The 20,731-nt window shown below is 44.1% G+C and overlaps 2 protein-coding genes across 10 annotated transcripts in view; one reads left to right on the top strand and one right to left on the bottom strand.

Moving 5' to 3' along the window:
• Cspp1 (centrosome and spindle pole associated protein 1) overlaps positions 1–1,064 on the bottom strand; it is a 102,270-nt gene extending 101,206 nt beyond the window's left edge. For 8 of the 9 annotated variants that reach the window (XR_007212788.1, XM_048358703.1, XM_048358705.1 and 5 more), the window contains exon 1: positions 1,022–1,064. The gene's annotated coding sequence lies outside the window, so the exon portion shown is untranslated. Of the gene's footprint in view, positions 1–321; positions 341–1,021 lie in introns of those variants that run through there. The other variant, XM_048358709.1, reaches the window with a different exon arrangement.
• A 554-nt stretch (positions 1,065–1,618) lies between these two features.
• On the top strand, positions 1,619–19,173 carry Cops5 (COP9 signalosome subunit 5). Its single transcript, XM_048358711.1, has 8 exons — positions 1,619–1,788; positions 3,971–4,205; positions 5,316–5,444; positions 6,727–6,792; positions 8,311–8,396; positions 11,888–11,999; positions 15,984–16,132; positions 18,939–19,173. Exons 1-8 carry the CDS (start codon positions 1,646–1,648, stop codon positions 19,021–19,023), a joined length of 1,005 nt encoding a protein of 334 aa, XP_048214668.1. The 5' UTR covers positions 1,619–1,645; the 3' UTR covers positions 19,024–19,173.
• Positions 19,174–20,731: the final 1,558 nt, after the last annotated feature.

Here is a 20,731-nt window from a genome sequence, read left to right as displayed (position 1 = left end):
CCAGGAATTATTAATTTAGCACATCCATTTAAATGTTTAACCAGGAGCAAAGAGATCCTTCTTGAATTTATATTTGCGTCTTCCTGCACTATAATTTAGCCTCAATTATAAATTGTAAATTTGATTACCAGGAACCACAATAATATTTTCCTTCCTTTTTTTTGGGGGGGGGGAGGCCCCCACACTGGTCTATACTCAAGGTCAGTGGTCTACCACTTGAGCCACAGCTCCAGGTGCGGCAGGACGAGTTTAATGAGTTTTCCTTGTCCGGGTTAGCTCCGAACCCGACCTCAGCCTCGGGAGCCGTCGGGGAGCACTCACCTGCAGTCCCGGCCCAGGAGGGCGGTGGGGCGGGCGGAGCTCGGGCGTGGCTGGGAAGCCAGTGTTGGCCGGGGTGGGGGAGAGGGGCAGGCTGGAGGAGGGGGGCGCGCGCGGGGGAGCCGGGAGCAAGGGTGTCGGGGTGTCGTCCGAGGAGTCGCGGCGACTCTCGGGGACCTGTGCCGCGGCGCGCGCGGGCCGGGCCGGGCCGGGCCGGCCTTCCGGGCGGGAGCACCTGCTGGAGCGCCGGTCCCGGCCCGCCGCCTCCGCCCAGCCCACCGGCCGCCGCCCGCGGGTGGGGAGGGGACTGGGGAGAGGGCGTCCCGCCGGCTTCCAGAAGCTTCTGCCCCGCTGGTCCACAGGGCGGGCCGTGTCAGCGGGCGGCTGACTCACGCGGGCGGCTCGGGGGCCCCGGCCTGGTGCGGTGGGGGGGTCGGGGGGGGGGGGGAAGGAGAGGAGGAGGAAGGGGGCGGGGAGGCTTCCCAGGGCGCCTCCGCGTCGTCAAGCAACCGGCTCCCGACAGCACCCGCGGCGGCCCTGGGGACCGGAGAGTCGGCGCCGCGTCGCCATGGCAACGCAGAGAATGCGTTTACCCCCCGCCCTCCATCCCCAGGCCCCGGTCAGCAGGGCACCGCCGCCCGCCCGCCCGGCCGCCGCCCGCTCCCCGGCGACCCCGCGTCCCCGGCCCGGCCCGGGGACCCACCTCCAGCCGCATTCCGCGGGGCCCCGGCCCGCCCCCGGCCGGAGGGCTCGGCCCCAAGACGCTCGATAGGGGATCCTGGCGGTCCGGAGAGATGGCCCCGCGCCGCGCCGCGCCGTGCCGCGCGGGAACTCGGGGACCGGCCGCCGGGCGGCGCGCTCCGGCCCTTCGCGCGCCCGCGACAACGGCCCGGCCTGGCCCCGCCCAGGGGGCGGGGCGAGGAGGCGGCCGCGCGCGTGAGTGAGAGCGACCCCTGCCGTGCCGGAGGCTGCGCGGCCGCGGGGCGTCACGGCCGCCGCCGCCGCCGCCGGAAACTCTCCCGGGCCCCCGCCAAGCCCCGCCCACCGCCCTCCCGGCGAGTTCCGGGCCTGCGCGGGACGCACGCACGCACGCACGCACGCACGCACGCACGCAGCGCCGGACGCCCGCCCTGGCGGCGCGGCGGACCCTCCCCTCGGCACGCCGGGAGGGCGCGTCGGCCTCGCTCCGCTCGCACCGCACCGCTTTCCCGCTTTCCCGCTTTCCCGCCTTCCCGCTCCGCCCAGCGCCGGACGCGCGTCGGCTCCGCGCCCGTGAGAGCGCGCGCCGCGGCCGCTTCGCGGTCCCCGTGCCCCGGGCGCCGCGGCCATGGCGGCGTCCGGCAGCGGCCTGGCTCAGAAGACCTGGGAGCTGGCCAACAACATGCAGGAGGCGCAGAGCATCGACGAGATCTACAAGTACGACAAGAAGCAGCAGCAGGAGATCCTGGCGGCCAAGCCCTGGACCAAGGAGTGAGTGGGGGGGACGGGGGGCGGGGAGGCCCCGCGCCGGCCCACCGGCCTCCCGCGGCCCCCGGGCGCGCGCGGAGCCTCCCCGCCCCGTCGCGACGTGCACGCGGCCCTGGGGCACAAGCCAAAGCCCCCCGGGCCGAGGGCGGGGTAGAAAAGAGCGCCGAAGACACTTCCCACCCCCCGCCCCCCTCCCCGGGCCGGCCTCTCTCTAGCGACCGGGTGGAGGGCCGCCCCCAGCTCCGCCGGTTCCAAGCCCGCCGCAGGCCTTTCACGGCGTCCGAGTGCTTACTGCGGGTGGGCACTGGCCGGGGGAGTGTCACGGTACGTTCCTCTTCGTGACAGCCCAGTCACGCGTTTCCATTCCCCTCCGGCGATTCACGAGCAAATCCACCGAGAAGCTCGCCTCGCCATCACCGTGGACTCTCGAATGAGCGAGCCATTTTAAGATGAAGCAGCTGTCACTTAACTCGTTGATTGAGCTCAGGAAGCTGCATTGTCTGTCTCCATTTATCTGTAAAACAAAAGTAGACCTACTACCAGTTGGTGTTGCCATTAGGAGGTAACCTATAAAAATGACTTAGAAGTTATCTGATGGGAGACTTAGATTCATGTCTTGACTTCCAAACCCAAGTCTTTCTATTTTTTTTAGCTTATGGTTGAAATCGGGAGGTGGGGGGGCAGACCTGGGTTGAAATCAGGAGGAAAAAAAAGAATCTGGGTGAAAGCCTGAAGGCAGGCACCTAAAAATTCTTCTCAAAGGCATGTATAATGTATAGTTCAGTTAATTGCCTGGTTGTCTATGTACTTCTATAGTAGTTGTATACTTCAGGTTGATGTAGTCTGTTACAGACTTAGAAAATTGCTTTCCTTGCTACTGGTAACCCTTAAGTTGCATTTGTTCCTGCTGTCTTAGGTTGCATCGGTGGTATCAAAATGTAATTTTATTGAAGAGTTTAGTGTATCCATTGGTGAATATAATTCTGGACTAGTGATCACCGAAGTGAGGGATATTCAGCTTACTCTGTAATGTTTTTACATTTTTATTAGCATCAATTAGTTGTACAAGCACATTTCATTTTGACATGTCCATATGCACTACTTTTTTCATTTTGAGAACATAGTATTCCTTTGAGGGTGCTGTCACAGATAAGTTAATAATGCTAGTAACAATACTTATAAATTTTTAGTATATGTCACAAACTAAGCCCTTTGTGTGTGAGATGGTCCTGGGGCTTGAACTTAGAGCCTGAGTACTGTCCCTTTGCTTTTCTGCTCATCTAGTGCTCTGCCATCTAAGCCACACCTTATTTCTGGCTTTTGGTGGTTAACTGGAGATATGAGTCTTAATTTCCTGCTAGGGCTGGCTTGTAATCAACATCCTCTGATCTCATCCTCCTGAGTAGCGAGGATGACAGATAGGAGCCATCAAAGCCTGGTCCTGTGATACAATGTCATTTCATTTACTGTAATAAATGATGGCAACTACAAAATACCCCATTTACAGATAAGAAAACTGAGGTGTAGACGTTAAAAGGTCTCATCATCACAGCCCCATGGTGTCAGGACCAAGATCCCAAACTAGGCAGGTGGGTGAGAGGGCAGAAGGTTTGGCCTGAGAAGGGTTAGGTATAGCCATTCAACCAATCACAGAGTGATGGTGATTCCACATCAGTGAAGATAAAACCTGTTGAACTGATAGTGCTGTTCACTGTTTGGATAGTGTATTTAAAACTTATTTCAGTCTTCCCCAAGGGGAATACTGAAAAGTATGACGTGTATATCATTTTGCAACACCTTTTAGGAACTCTTTCTACTTCCTTTAGCTTTCCACATTCTTTACTACAGGTCTTTTTACTATCTACCAATCACATATGTAATTTTTGCCAGTCCTGGGGCTTAAACTCAAGGCCTAGGGGTGCTGTTTCTGAGCTTTTTTACTCAAGGCTAGCATTCTACCACTTTGAGCCACAGGGTCACTTCCCATGGTCTGGTGCTTAACTGGAGATAGGAGTCTCATGGACGTTCTTGCTCATACTGGCTTCAAACAGTGATCCTCAGATCTCAGCCTCCTGAGTAGCTAGGACTACAAACATGAGCCACTGGCACCCAGATAGTCTAAAAGTATTAATGAAATTGTCCCTCCTATGAGAGATTTAATCACACCCTGATTTTTGTTTTGTAGCCACCATTACTTTAAGTACTGCAAAATTTCGGCATTGGCTCTCCTGAAAATGGTGATGCACGCCAGATCAGGAGGCAACCTGGAGGTGATGGGTCTGATGCTGGGCAAGGTGGACGGGGAGACCATGATCATCATGGACAGTTTCGCTTTGCCTGTAGAGGGCACCGAGACCCGAGTGAATGCTCAGGCTGCCGCCTACGAGTACATGGCCGCCTACATAGAAAACGCCAAGCAGGTGAAAAGACTCACCCTTACGAGATGACTGGGAATGACGAAAGGAGGGACGCTGATCAAAGTGCACTGTATTTATAAACCGCTTTGTTGAAAGGCAACTCTTACGTGCAACTACTTAAAGATAATTAAAATGGTTAAGAACTATACGTTAGAGCTTCAAGATGACTTTTGCTTCTGAACTTAAAACTATCCTCTGCATGTTAAGTTTTATGTTTAGTATTAAGCAATTTCTATGTAAAATGTATATGAGATTAAAAGCCTGAAAAGATATATCACATCCATTTGGCAGGTTTTTTTTAAGTTTCTTACATCCATTATCAGAAGTATATTAAAATCAAGTGTTTGTTTTCTTAGGTTGTAGGTGGCCCTGAGTTCATTATCCCCAGTACCAAGAAAATTACATCAGATACAATAAAATAAAAGGTTAGGAACTACTTAAACAGTTATGAGTATAAAGCCAGTTAAGGTATGGTGTATGCACTTATAGACCCCTTTCACAGGCTTTCAAAAAATAACTATTTATATGTTCACTTACATGGTGCAAACTCTAGAATTGTTTGTTGAGTGAAAAAGCAAAGTAAAAGCACTATGCGGTATGCTATTGTATGTGAATATTTAATCATAGTTCCTGACTATACAAATCACATCTGGGCTGAGAAACCAGATGGATGAAAGAGATGGAAGAAAGAATGATTATCCCGATGTAATTGTAGCTTATTTATTTTGTGCTTTATACATGCATTTCTATTCAGAAAACCTTTCTTGGTGCTGGTCCTGGTTTTAAACTCAGAGCCTGGGTGCTGTCCCTGAGCTTCTTTGCCCAAGTATTGCACTCTACCACTTGAACCACAGTACTCCTTTTGGTTTTTTGGTGTTTAATTGGAAATAAGAGTCTCATGGACTTCCCTACCCAGGATAGCTTCACGATCCTTAGATCTCAGCCTATGAGTAGTAGCTACAATTACAGGTATGAGCCACCAGTGCCTGGCAAAAATCCTTTATGTTAGGAACAATCCTTCAAAGCATAATTGTACCAATATTATACAAAACAAATAACAGCTCTAAGATTAAACAGGAATTTCAAGCTTTTTGTCCTTTATACGTTTGTTAGGTTGGCCGCCTTGAAAATGCAATTGGCTGGTATCATAGCCACCCTGGCTATGGCTGCTGGCTTTCTGGGATTGATGTTAGTACACAGATGCTTAACCAGCAGTTCCAGGAACCATTTGTAGCAGTGGTGGTAAGTACTTTTAAAACCTGTTTTAAGGGCTGGTAATATGGCCTAGTGGTAGAGTGCTTGCCTCCTATACATGAAGCCCTGGGTTCGATTCCTCAGCACCACGGATATAGGAAAGGCCAGAAGTGGCGCTGTGGCTCAAGTGGTAGAGTGCTACCCTTGAGAAAAAGAAGCCAGGAACAGTGCTCAGGCCCTGAGTTCAAGCCCCAGGACTGGCAAAAAAAAAAAAAAACCTATTAAGTTCTTCATGAAGGTTTACTACTGAGAAGTCAAAACAGTATGATAAAGAGCAAAGCTCTGGTGTCCATCTGCCTCGATTTGAACCTGAATTTTTACCTCTTAGAGTCTGAGGCTTTGGAAAAGTTACTTCTTTGCATCTCATCCTCCACCCCACTCCATCTATAAAATGAAGAAATCACCGTAAATATGACAAGCACTTAGCAGGAATTGCCAGAGCAGTGTTTTAGTTGCTATCCAAGTTTCTAGGAGAAAAGTAAAAAATGTTCATGTATTAATAGAAAAAGAAAAACTTCCTAAAAGAAACGGGCAAATTTTAAAATATGTATTATTTATTGAAGTGTTTATTGATTTTAAGACAAAGTCTAACTCTGTATGTAGCCCAGGCTGGCAACGTGATATATAGCCTAAAATGGCCTCAGGAGTTCTGGAATTACAGGAATGTACCACCATGCCCAGCTTAAATAGTATTTTTAAATGATAAAATAGTTGAGTTTAGGGGCTGGGGATATGGCCTAGTGGCAAGAGTGCTTGCCTCGTATACATGAGGCCCTGGGTTCAATTCCCCAGCACCACATATACAGAAAATGGCCAGAAGTGGCGCTGTGGCTCAAGTGGCAGAGCGCTAGACTTGAGCAAGAAGAAGCCAAGGGACAGTGCTCGGGCCCTGAGTCCAAGCCCCAGGACTGGCCAAAAAAAAAAAAAAAAATAGTTGAGTTTAATTTTAAACTGTGAGCTGCTGTACCCATTTCATTCATTTATTACTTATGTCATGACACTGGGTTTTTATGTGATATTGGGGAGTGGGGTTAGTTTTTTGTTTCACATTTGTTATGTATGTACTGTCTAAGAATATACGGTATATGTTATGGCATACAGAGTATGTACTAAGAATATATGGTATTATATGTAGTGTATACTATATAAGGATATATATAGTATTACATACTGTCTTCCATATTATATGCTTATACATTTTTAGTTTTGTAATGTTTGAATAAATGGAAGAATATAACGATTTATATTGACATTAGTATATTTCTTATAGATTGATCCAACCAGAACAATTTCTGCAGGAAAAGTGAATCTTGGAGCCTTTAGGACATACCCAAAGGTAATTACAAGTCTTTGTTTTTTTGTTTTTCTTGTACAGGTCCTGAGGCTTGAACTCAGGGCCTGGGTGCTATTCCTGAGCTTTTATGTGCAAGGGTAGTGCTCTACCATTTGAGCCCCAGCTCCATTTCCAGCATTTTTTTGGTAGTTACTTAAAGTTAAGAGTCGCACAGATGTTCCTGTCCAGGCTGGCTTCAAACTGAGATCTTCAGATCTCAGTGTCCTTAGTAGCTAGGATTATAGACATGAGCCACAAGTGCCTGGCTGGATTTGTTTGTTTTTTTGTTTGCTTTGGGAGGGTGGGGTAATCTCCAAATATTGGACTGACTTTTTTAAAGTTACTGCTGTGATTAGCATTTTACTTTTCTATGAGAGAGAGAGAGTGTGTGTGTGTGTGTGTGCGCGCGCGTGTGTGTGTGTGTGTGTGTGATGTTCATGCACCAACTCAGGGCTTCATTTATGCTAGGCAAGTTCTCTCCCACAGGATTGAGAAGGTAGAGCTCACGTGGTAGATATGTGCCTAGCAAGCATAAATCCTTGGGTTTAATCTCTAGTAACTCTCCTACCGCCCCCCCCAAAAAAAAAATATGTTATGCCCAAGCATCTTCAGCCCAATTAGTACCTCTTTCTGGCCTAAATCAATTTAATATATTTACAAAATAGTTGTATATCATAAATTGTCCATAGCAAAAAGTAATATGACATATGTGCTGGGGAGGGAGGTGATGGTGTTTGTCCTGGGGCTTGAACTCGGAGCCTAGGTGCTGTCCATGTGGCTCTTTTGGCTTTTTGCTGCAGATAAGAGGCCCATGAACTTTCCTGGAAATCAGCTTCCTGAGTAGCCAGGATTAAGGCCTGAGCCACCAGCACTTGGCTTGTAATACATTTTTAAGCTTACTGGAAAAGCAGTCTGTATTTACAAGTTAATATGTATGTCTGTAGCGTTCTGACAGGTACTGGAAAGACAGAAAGCTAACCACGTCAGTTTCCTTCCCTGCAGGGAGACTGTGATCTACGCTGGGAGCTTGCTCATAAATATATCTCCTGCCAGGCACCAGTGACCCACGCCTATAATCCTAGCTTCTAAGGAGGCTGAGATCTGAAGATCATGGTTTGATGTCAACCTGGGCAGGAAAGTCTATGAGACTCATATCTGCAATAAACTACCAAAAAGCCAGAAGTGAAATTGTGGCTCAAGTGGTAGGATGCTAGCCCTGGGGTGGGGGGAGCTCAGAGACAGCGCCCAGGCGCAGAGTTCACGCCCCAGGACCAGCTTATGCCACACACACACACAAAACATACCTCCTGAGGGCAAGAAACAGGAATCCGTGAGCTAAATCCAGCATAGAACCACCAAATGGAATTAGCAAAGAATGGAAATTAGGGTATATTTTTATTAGAATGTTAAATTGAGTATCTGACACCCCTGAATTAATGTTCCCACAAATAAAAGGCTACATAGAAAAATTGATGTTTCTGTTGTTGCTATTAGTCTACCATTTTCTTTGTTTTCCCTTAGGGCTACAAACCGCCTGATGAAGGACCTTCTGAATACCAGACCATCCCACTCAATAAAATAGAAGACTTCGGTGTACACTGCAAACAGTAAGTCATTCACCAGTATAGCCAGGCTCAGAATGGTTCAGTGGTGGATCACTTGCTCAGCATCCCCAAGGGCCTGGGTGCAATCTCCAGATCTTCAAAAAATAAAAATGATGTATCTGATACCAAGATCCTAAGAAATCTTAAGAGATCATCCACTCCAGGCTCTTTATTTACAAATTAGAAATAGGCTTGGACAAACTTGTACCTCATAATACAAATACCTTTTGAAATAATAAAACCTTAAGTTAATGATACTATTCAAATATGGTTATATTCAAAATGGTTATACTGATACCATTCAATCTAGCATGATATACTTGGCACATAATGAAATTAATAACTGAAGTTCTCTTCAGAGACAGCTAAGTTTGAAGCCACCAAAGTACACAGTTTCCAAGTAGCAAAGACAGTTTAGATACATTTTCACTCCAAAAGCCAAAGTAGACCAAAAAAAATCACTGAATTACATACACTTTTTTTAAACGAAGTTTATGGCATAATAATTACATCTGAATTTTATAATGTTGAAAAAGCCAGTAAGGGCTACACATAGTGATGTATGCCTATAATCTCAGCCACTTGTGAAGTAGAGATTGGGAGAATTATGCTTGAAGGCCATCCCTGAAGGCAAAAAAAAATGTGAGATTCTCATCCCAACATTTAAGCAGGGTATAGGAATGCAGCCACACAAGAAGCCTAAGTAAGAAGATCAAGGTACCAGGCTGGCCTGGCAAAAAGCAAGTCCCTGAAAAATAAAAATGGGGTTTGAGGTATGGCTCAAATGGTAGAGCATTTGCCTAGCAAGTATGGAGGCCCTAAAAGTTCAAACCCCAGAACTTCCAGGGTAAATGAAGAAACCACTGTGAGGGCAGTTTTCTTTAACTTTATCTCACCATCTCTCTACAATCTTCATTAAAGCTACTGCCATTTGGAGACAAAACCATAGTACTGACTTTGTAACTGGTCTTGCTATGACTACCCTTCACCCTCTTAAAAGTGTTTTCTCGGGGCTGGGAATGTAGCTTAGTGGTAGAGTGCTTGCCTACCATGCATGAAGCGCACTGGGTTCGATTCCTCAGCACCACATAACAACAACAACAAAAAAAAGTGTTTTCTCAGCCAGATTGATTCTGAAAATGTAAGTTAGATCATGTTCCTCCTCAAAATGACTTCCCATCTCACCAAGAATAAAGACTGTACTTTGCCGTAGAATTTGCAGCCATAAATGGTCTGGCCTCTTTCTGAGCTCAACTCTTTATCATAGCACCGTGGGTATCTCTAGTCCAGATATACTGCTTATTGCCATTTGTTGAGGGAGCTAGGCAGACTTCTGCCTCAGTGTTTGTATTTACTTGTCTGTCTAAAACATTCTTCCTTACTTCCCCATCGCTTATTACATATTTTAATCGAGTATCTTCCTAAGAGTCAGCTTAACACAAAATACTCTTTGATCACTATTTCAAATATACTTTCCTATTACTCTTCCCCTCCTATTTCTTTTTTTTTTTTTTTTTTTTTTTGGCCAGTCCTAGGCCGTGAACTCAGGGCCTGAGCACTGTCCCTGGCTTCTTTTTTGCTCAAAGCTAGCACTCTGCCACTTGAGCCACAGCGCCACTTCTGGCCATTTTCTGTATATGTGGTGCTGAGGAATCAAACCCAGGGCCTCATGTATACGAGGCAAGCACTCTTGCCACTAGGCCATATTCCCAGCCCACCCTCCTATTTCTTGTTAGGTCTTTTCATCTTGAATATATTTGCTTCCTTGTTTTTGACATCTTAGAATGTGAATTTTATGAGAACATAAATATATGCCACTGTATCCTTGTGTTTAAAACAGGCCATGGTACCTAGAAGAGTAGGCATTTAAAAAAGAAGTGTTGCTTAAATGATGCTTAAACTTGAAGGAACATTTTGACTACCATGTACTACTACTGCTCTTATTTTTCACTTATAAATTCTTAGAAATTTTGAGAATTTCTAAAACTGGGTTTCTAAATATATCTGATTTTCAGCCATCTCTGATACATTTCTGTAAAAATGGTTTACTTCTTTCATAAAGGATTAGGCTTAATCATTTTATTTGTACTGTTGAAAGAGAACTTTTCTTGTCTGTGAACTCTCATGTTCTGAATGACAACCTTTTTATCATTTATATTCAATTTTTTGTCTTTTAACCTACATTCTCTGGATATTTTTGTTCTTATGTCTTCCTTAAATAACTTTTTCATGATTGTAAAAGGACAGAGAAAACTGGAGGGAAGGAAAGGAAAGAATGATGGGGATAATAATGTAGAACTAAATTTATATATACACACGTATACATGCATACTTGTACATATTTATAAACTAGCATAATGACACCCACCAAAAATTGTCCAAAGGGCATGTGGAAAGCGGAGGAGGTTAAGAAAGAGTAATAAAGAGCTGGAGTTGTACTCATGTTACAGAGTGCCAGATGAGTAAGCTAAGTGAGAGCTTAATGTCCTGAATTCAAACCCTATTACTGACATTGGGGGGCAGAGAGAAGGGCATACTTTGAAGTTTGCATTTCCAAAAAGTAGTAGAGAATTAGAAAAGAATGGGGAATCCATGTGTCATGTTCAGTATTTTTTAAAAAGCTAACAAAAATTATATGAAGAGGCAGCTTATTATGCTCATGTGTCATTGAAATTGACAAAAAAAAAAAACTGTTAATCAGAGATTCTGATTATTGGGACCGGGAATATGGCCTAGTGGCAAGAGTGCTTGCCTCGTATACATGAAGCCCTGGGTTCGATTCCCCAGCCCCATGTATATAGAAAACTGCCAGAAGTGACACTGTGGCTCAAGTGGCAGGGTGCTAGCCTTGAGCAAAAAGAAGCCAGGGATGGTGCTAATGCCCTGAGTTCAAGCCCCAGGATTGGCCAAAAAAAAAAGAAAAGAAAAAAGAAATTCTGATTATTAAATTCTTGGAACTTTCTGGATGCTACAGAAGTACCCAAAAAAAAGGCTGGGAGTATGGCCTAGTGGCAAGAGCAAGCCTTGAGCAAGAAGAGGCCAGGGACAGTGCTCAGGCCCTGAGTCCAAGGCCCAGGACTGGCCAAAAAAAAAAAAAACTTAGTAAACAAGATTTGAAACCACAACCCAGAAAAGAAAGAAAACCCTGGTTACCATTGTTCTCTTGGATCAAAAACTAAAATATTACTAGGGCTGGGAATGTGGCTTAGTGGTAGAGTGCTTGCCTAGCATGCATAAAGCCCAGGGTTCGATCCCTCAGTACTACATAAATAGAAAACTCTAGAAGTGCCCTGTGGCTCAAGTGGTAGAGTGCTACCCTTGAGCAAAAACAAGAAAATCGGGACAGTACCCAAGGTTGAGTTCAAGCCCCAGGACTGGGGAAGAAATATTACTATTTGAATATAAAATATAAATTGCTTAAATTTGGCCATAACTTCTGTGTTATCACTAAATATTTTCTTTCACATACTCAAATCTGTGCTTTTATTTCATAGATACTACGCCTTAGAAGTCTCATATTTCAAATCCTCTTTGGATCGCAAATTACTTGAACTTTTATGGAATAAATACTGGGTGAATACACTGAGTTCATCTAGCTTGCTTACTGTAAGTACTGTTTTTTGAAGAATGGATTTGAAAAACATTTTGGGGAGCATGTAGCTCAAGCTGGCCTTGAACTTGTGATCTTCCTGTTTTATCTCCATGGGCCATCGAACCTAGTGAATTTGAATTGTATCTCAGCTGTAGAAGCTGTTTAATATCTGAAACCCTATTTCTCAGAAAGGCTATGCCTTACTTAGTACAGACACCAGGTGTAGGGATCGAGGGGTCTGGGATGGGAATGTGTACCTCTGAGCTGGATCAAATTGCAACTCCGGTTTAAGTATCCTAGAGACTAGCCTAAATGGCAAACTGACTGGCCAGATCGGGGCATTGCACATACTTTTTTCCCCCTTTGGGTTTTTTTTATTATTAAATTTTATTGACAAGGTGTTGTGCAAAGGGGGTACAGTTACATAATAAGGCAGTGAATATCTTACACCTTCAGTTTTCTTTCCCTTCCCTAGATCAGGTAGGCATATATACAATATCCAGTGTACCAAAATCATATATAGTAGCCACGTAGGGTACCCCACAGGAAATTGACCTAGGATGTTAAATGTAATGTCAACAATAGAATCCCCCTATGTCTTTCTCTTGGAGTTGTTTTTGCTTGTCCTCATCTTATCATGTGTACATAGCTGTTGAGCTATTGTGATCCACTGATAGGTTTGGTTTTAGATACATAATATAAAGTTGCTGATCCAAACATGTGAAAATACCATTTGAAGTTTGTTGTTTTGTAAACCTGCTCTCTACTGTCCTCCTCCCTCCCTAACAGTCATATATCAAGGAGACCATGTGCCTTTGTTCTCTGTGTCCTAGGCTTGTCTCGCTCAACATTATTTGTTCAAGTTCTATTTCCCTGTGAATACCATTATTTTATCATTTCTAATCACTATGTAGTATTCCATGTGCATGGGTACCACATTTTTTGGATCCATTCATCTGTGGAGGGGCATCTGGGTTGATTCCATATTTTGGCTATTGTGAATTGTGCCGCGATAAACATGGAAGTACAAATGCCTTTTTGATATCTTGGAGTTTGCTGTTCAGGATAGATGCCTAGGAGTGGTATGGCCGGGTCATAGGGTAGGTCTATATTGAGCTTTTTGAGAAACCTCCATACTGTTCTCCAAAGTGGTTGTGCTAATTTGCACTCCCACCAACAGTGGAGAAGGGTTCCTCTTTCCCTGCATCCTCTCCAGCATTTGTTGTTGCCTGAGTTCAGAGTATACCACCTCACCCCAGTTAGAATGACCTATACTCTGAACTCAGGCATTGCACATACTTTAAACAAGACTTTGAGAACAAAATACCAGTATTGCTTTTTTTTTTTTTTTGCATCAGATAACAGATTGATTATCTTGAGCAGGACTGTGGTTAGCCCCAAGCAAACAGAATACCCAATAAAATAAGAAAGGAAATTGTGTAAGTTACTAAGTAAGTTGTTAATAGAGTATACCTCAGGCACAATTAAGTTTGCATTCAAATTTCTGAAGTCTTAGGTTTTTCTTTCTCAGCATTGTCAGGTTCATTTCAGGCTTTATGTAACTACAAGATGGCAGCTTTAGCTTTAGATCTCATAGCCTCTCAGATTCATGGTCAGAAGAGAAAAGGCAAGATGCAAGCATATACCTGCATATTCTCAGGCAAAGTCCCATCATGTCTGACGTAAGTCAGATGCAAGTTGCTTGCCGGTCCTTAGACCTGCTGTAGACCAAAGGAATGAACTTGAGTGGCTAGGCCAAGGCAAGCTCTTCACTAATTGCTCTGGGGTGAAGGCAAAGCCCTTAGGAGCACAAGGCCTAAAATAGTCTCTATTACTTTACATTGCTCTACAATTTCCATATTTTCTTTTTTTTTGGCCAGTCCTGGGCCTTGGACTCAGGGCCTGAGCACTGTCCCTGGCTTCTTCCCACTCAAGGCTAGCATTCTGCCACTTGAGCCACAGCGCCGCTTCTGGCCATTTTCTGTATATGTGGTGCTGGGGAATCGAACCTAGGGCCTCGTGTATCCGAGGCAGGCACTCTTGCCACTAGGCTATATCCCCAGCCCAATTTCCATATTTTCTATAATTAAAGTTTTATAACTGGAAAAGTTGCTGGAGTTTTTTCAAGTATTTCAAGTATTCTAATCTTAAAAGTTCAATAAGGGGCTGGGAATATGGCCTAGTGGCAAGAGCGCTTGCCTTGTATACATGAGGCTCTGGGTTCTATTCCTCAGCACCACATATATAGAAAATGGCCAGAAGTGGCGCTGTGGCTCAGGTGGCAGAGTGCTAGCCTTGAGCAAAAAGAAACCAGGGACAGTGCTCAGGCCCTGAGTCCAAGGCCCAGGACTGGCAAAATAAAAAATAAAAAAAGTTCAGTAAGAACAAAAGTTAGCTAATGATTCAGCCTTTACTGGGTGGCATTCGTGACATCCACTGCCCTGAGACCTTTGTATACATCACTTGGTGTGATTGCCACCCTCTCCCATTCCCAGCTGATCTGCAGTAGGGCTAAAACCCAAACTCAAAACCTGCACTTCAAAGCCTCCAGTAATAGCAGATATTCCATGTAAGCAGTCAAGAAGACAAATTCCAAATTCAGTCTTGAAATTATAAGTAGAAAACATCTACTGTCAAACAGCTAAAACTGGGAACTTCTTGCACCTGGGATTTGAATTCTTTATTGACTATCCACTGAGATTTTACAGTAGAATTCTTTGTAAATGAAATGTTCTATGTTAAAATTAATTTTCATAAAAAACATATAGTTTTGGAGCTGGGTGCCACTGGCTCACACCTATAATCCAAGATACTCAGGAGACCAAGATCTACAGATGCCAGCCTGGTCAGGAAAGTCCATGAAATCTCCAGTTACTCACCAAAAAGCTTGAAGTGGACTTGTGGCTCGAGTGGTAGAGCACTAGCCTTGAGCACAGAAGCTCAGAGACAGAGCCTAAGCCCTGTGTGCATTCAAACCCCAGGACCTGCACGAATAGAAAAGAAAGAGTACACACACACACACACACACACATACACATCTCTACACATCTGTAATCCCAGGTACATGCAGAGTAAGCGAATTTACAGGCTAAGGCAGAAGGATCAGAAGTTCAAGGCTAGCCTGGGAAACTAGTAAGATCTTTTCTCAAAAGAAAAAAATGCTGGGACCAGGAGTTTGGCCTAGTGATAAGAGCGCTTGCCTACCATGTATGAAGCCCTGAGTTCAATTCCTCGGTACCACATACACAGAAAAAGCTGGAGGTGGCGCTGTGGTTCAGGAGGTAGAGTGCTAGCCTGGAGCAAAAAAAGCTGGCGGACAGTGCCCAGGCCCTGAGTTCGAGCCCCAGGACTGGCAAAGAAATTTTTTTAAATGCCGATGTACTTATCACCCGACTTGGAAGGATTGTTTTGTTGTTAATAATTATAGAGTTCATAAGCATTGTGGACTAGAATGACAATGTCCGTCAAGGGGAAGATTTTTTTTTAATGATGAAAGCAAGGAGGGTGGGTTGGGGGGGACATGAGAAACATGAGGAAGGGGGTAACAAGTATGACGAGAAATTCACTACTTAAGTATGTAACTAACCCCTGGGCACGTCATCTTTTTTTTTTTTTTTTTGGCCAGTCCTGGGCAGGCCTGAGCACCGTCCCTGGTTTCTTCCCACTCAAGGCTAGCACTCTGCCACCTGAGCCACAGCGCCCCTTCTGGCCGTTTTCTGTATATGTGGTGCTGGGGAATCGAACCGAGAACTTCATGTGTAGGAGGCAAGCACTCTTGCCACTAGGCCATATTCCCAGCCCTGGCACATCATCTTGACAATAAGAAAATTCTTTCAAAAAAAGAAAGAATTCTGAAGACATAACTAGTAGATGATTTGCCTAGTTTGTACAAGATCCTAGGTTTAATCCTGAGTATGCAAGAGCGTGTGTGTGTAAAAAGATGTGATATTTTAAATAGTATTATATTGTACACTGAGACAGTATCATTTTCTCCACAGAATGCAGACTATACCACTGGTCAGGTATTTGATTTGTCTGAAAAGCTAGAGCAATCAGAAGCCCAGCTAGGACGAGGGAGTTTCATGTTGGGTTTAGAAACGCATGACCGAAAGTCAGAAGACAAACTCGCAAAAGCTACAAGAGACAGGTAAGAATTGAATTGTAAGATCCCTACCCCAACTCTCTTTTCTTCACATTTGCAAATTAGAATAAGTCAAATTCCTTATTTTTCTATTTAGTTATAACTTCATTAGAATGATACCTGAGTATTGTCTCAGTACTGCTGAAAAAAGTCAAACATAGATTTTGTTGGCTTATATTAAGTAGTTGTACAGAGAGTTCAGTTCCATAAGTCAAGTTATACATATAATAAATACATCATGCCTTCCATTGTTCTCCCCCATTTTCTCCCTCCCATCCCTACCCTCAAGTTATGTAGTTCAGAGTGTGTGTGTGTGTGTGTGTGTGTGTGTGTGTTTGTGTGTTTCTTTGTACTGGTCTTGAGACTTTAACTCAGAGCCTAGGCACTGTCCCTGAGTGTTTTTGCCTAAGGCTAGTGCTCTACCATTTGAGCCACTTCAGGCTTTTTGGTGGTTAATTAGAAATAAGAGTCTCACAGACTTTCTTGCCCTAATTGGCTTTGAACTGTGATCCTCAGATCTCAGCCTTCTGAGTAGCTAAGATTACAGGCATAAGCCACCAGTGCAGGCTACATAGTTCAATTTTTACATAATGTACCTTCAACAAAATGACTGCATTTGTTTAGCCATTCTGATACACACAGCTTTTAACTTAGACAACTAGGAAAGATGAAAGGCTTAAATCAAAGATCTAGGTAGTGTTATGGAGGCTGAGATCTGAAGATCATGGTTCGAAGCTAGCCCAGGGAGGAAGTCTGACACTTATCTCCAATAAGCCACCAGAAATCCAGAAGTAGCACTAACTCAAAGTGGTAGAGCGCTAGCTTTGAGCCCAAAGAGCTTAGGCGTGCAGGCTCCGACTGACAAAAAAAAAACAACAAAACAGTCCATTACAGGATTTTTTTTTCTTTAAAGCAAAAAGCAACTTGCAAAGGATGCCCTGACTCTATGCTAACTTAATTTTGAGGTGTTAAATTAAAACTTCTTAAATTTTCCAACTTTTAATTTTTTAAACATTTTTAAATCTTTACATGTCACAGTAATAATTGGCCTATCAACCTATGCTTCTGAAATTGTCCTTTCAGCAGCAATTCTGCATCCCAAGTTTTAGTACCAAGGATTTTGCTAAAACTAAACTTTGAAGGTGGTCTCTGATATGATAACCTATGATATAGTAATGTAGCATTCTAATGTGTAAATTGTATAGAGTTGAGAAAACTAAACATTTCTGTCCACAAAAATTTGAATTTTAGTATGATAATTGAGAGCAGAAAGTATGTTGACATCTGCATGAACTGATACATTCGTATGTACTTTAAGAAAAATCAAATCTTAACCAGGCACCAGTGTCTCCTGCCTGTAGTCCCAGCTACCCAGGGGGTAGAAATCTAAGGATCAAGGTTTGTTGGGCTAGGATATGGCCTAGTGGCAAGAGTGCTCACCTCGTATACATGAAGCCCTGGGTTCGATTCCTCAGCACCACATATATAGAAAATGGCCAGAAGGGGCGCTGTAGCTCAAGTGGCAGAGTGCTAGTCTTGAGCAAAAAGACGCCAGGGACAGTGCTCAGGCCCTGAGTCCAAGCCCCAGGACTGGCAAAAAAAAAAAAAAGGGTTGTTGAAGCCACCCATGCAGGGAAGTAGCTGAGACTCTTAACTCCAATAAACTACTTAGAAAAAAGCCAGAAGTGGCACTGTGATTCAAATGGTACAGCGCTTGCCTTGAGCACAAAGAGGCTCCAGGACAGTGCCCAGGCCTTGAGTTCAAACCCCAGGACTGGGGGAAAGTTTATCCTGAGAATGGGAGTCATCTTGGCTTAGAAATACCTTATTCCCTTCTTCATGGGTTTTTAGGAAAACAGCAAGAAACCTGAGTAAAAGTCATGTTTTTCTTTGCCTTCTCTTATATTTGGTTTTTAGAATCATTTGCTTTTAGAATCATTTGGTTTGACTGTCTTTATGTCTGTAATTTTACCTATATTTGCATCTCAATTTCTTATGAAACAAAATTTCTGTAGAAAAATATCTTGAATTATATAATAAGAACATAGAACGAGCAAAAGAAGTTTCCTTTTTGTGGTAGTTTTCTGCATATACAGGGTTTTGTCATTGTTTCTGCTTATTTTTTTTATCATGTCCATCCTTAACTAATGCTTTGTTTGGGAGATATTTATTATTATCTAAGGATTAAAAAAGCATAGAACCCTTTACCTTTTAAAAAGTTATTCTAGGGGCTGGGGATATAGCCTAGTGGCAAGAGTGCCTGCCTCGGATACACGAGGCCCTAGGTTCGATTCCCCAGCACCACATATACAAAAAAAAAAAACGGCCAGAAGCGGCGCTGTGGCTCAAGTGGCAGAGTGCTAGCCTTGAGCGGGAAGAAGCCAGGGACAGTGCTCAGGCCCTGAGTCCAAGGCCCAGGACTGGCCAAAAAAAAAAAAAAAAGTTATTCTAGGTAATAGCATATATTAATGTAATGCCGGAACCTTATTATGGAGTAATACGTAGTGCTAATATATAACTAATATATGATTTCAGTTTCCTTCCAAAACAAAATTTTTCCGAAAGCTAATGACATGTAACAAAATTATTGTTTTAAATTATATCAAGTTTGACACTGTCTTTTCATGAAAATTATAGTAAGAGAATAGTCAAGATACATAGAAGGTTCAAAACTAAAAGGGTAAGTTTTAAATTGGTGTGGTTTGAGAAATAGGAATAAAATGAAAATGACGTGAGAGACCATGGATGGACATGTGTGGAACTTGCATGCTTGACAGTTTCCCATTTGTGACATTGTATTATTTTTTTCCAGCTGTAAGACCACCATAGAAGCTATCCATGGATTGATGTCTCAGGTCATTAAGGATAAACTATTTAATCAGATTAACATCTCTTAAATAATCACTGAGTCGTGCTTTTGCCTGAAAGTTCATATGTGAAGAAGACTCAACCCTCTTAAAACCAGTTACCAAAAATCTGATTAGTAGTACAAGGTGCTCTGAAGTGTCCTGGATATTACCATTCTATAATAAAGCTCTATAAAATGACATTGGCCTTTCATTCTTTTTGGGTAATTACTTTCCTTTAATGCTCTTGTGAAAGAAAATAATGATTAGACTTTCCTATGTTCTAAAGTGTTGTCTGTTAAAAGTATTCAGAGAGGGCTGGGAATATGGCCTAATGGCAAGAGCGTTTGCCTCGTATACATGAAGCCCTGGGTTCGATTCCCCAGCACCACATATATAGAAAATGGCCAGAAGTGGCGCTGTGGCTCAAGTGGCAGAGTGCTAGCCTTGAGCAAAAAGAAGCCAGAGACAGTGCTCAGGCCCTGAGTCCAAGGCCCAGGACTGGCCAAAAAAAAAAAGTATTCAGAGAATTCCAGCACTTCACTTTCCAATTTGGCTTTTAACCTACTTTTGACAATCTGTTGGTAAAAATATAACAACATTTTCCTGTTCCAGTGAGACAGAAACCAAATCCTACCATGAATTATTAGTTTCCTGGAAATCAAGTAACTTACCAAAGATGTTAGCCAAGGGTATCTGGTCATTCAAACATTCACCAAGTGCTTTGTGCTGAACCAGACCTAAGGTGACTGGTTATGTTGAGCATGCTATGATTGTCCGCTGTCCTCACAGAACTCACTGTAGAAGTTAAAGCCAAGTTCACAGTTACTTAAGTACACTGATAGGAAGGGAGTACCAGCATACTGACATGTGCTGGGGAACATTGAGAGAAGTGTATGAGGTATGCTTCCTGAAGGACGTGATCTGGCCATTAAGGTAAAACTCAGAAGAATGGCTGTCTAGCCAAATAAAGGGAGGCTACTGTTACAGGCAGGGAATGCAACTGTGTGGAGAAAAGGCAGAAAGCAAGGGAATGATTCAGTTAGAGCTGAGATTATCCCATAGGCAAGGATGTTGAATAGCCTGGGATGACTTGAAACGTAGTTCGAAGCTGGGCACCCGGGGCTCACACCTGTAATCCTAGCTACTCAGGAGGCCGAGATCTGAGGATCGCAGTTCAAAGCCATCCCGTACTGGAAAGTCCATGAGACTCATCTCCAATAAAGTACTCAGATAAGGTCGGAAGTGGTGCTCTGGCGCAAGTGACAACGTGAGAGGCTCAGGGACGGTGTCCAGACCTTGAGTTCAAGCCCCAGAATTGACCAAAAAAGGGTTCCAGAATAGTTCCTACAAGGGCCTTTGGAGTTGGCCTTACCAGCATTGAGGAGTTATGAGTTGTAAACAGAGGATAAGTGCACAGTGTTTAGGTGTCTACCTGACGAGCCACAGCCCCGGCTGTCATTGGCCTGGTTATTTTTCAGATAGATTCTCAACACACTGGGTTTTTATTTCATTTTCTAGTTTGGGTCAGGGCCAGCCTTGGACTGCGATTGTCCCACTATCCCTCTCTAGACCTGAGCTGATAGACGTGGACCACCACACCAAGCCAATTTGTTGAGCTGGAGCTAGCTCACTTGTTTGCCCCCACTGGTCTCAAGTGCAGTCCAGTCGCCATTGTTCTCTGTGGACGTGGAGATTACAAGTGTGTGCCACCACACTCCGCTCTGGGTGCATTGTATCAGTACTGGGTTTGGGCCTT

The sequence above is a fragment of the Perognathus longimembris genome, chromosome 12, assembly GCF_023159225.1.
Source record: "Perognathus longimembris pacificus isolate PPM17 chromosome 12, ASM2315922v1, whole genome shotgun sequence".
Lineage (NCBI taxonomy): Eukaryota > Metazoa > Chordata > Mammalia > Rodentia > Heteromyidae > Perognathus > Perognathus longimembris.
This window is presented reverse-complemented; position numbering and strand designations above follow the sequence as displayed.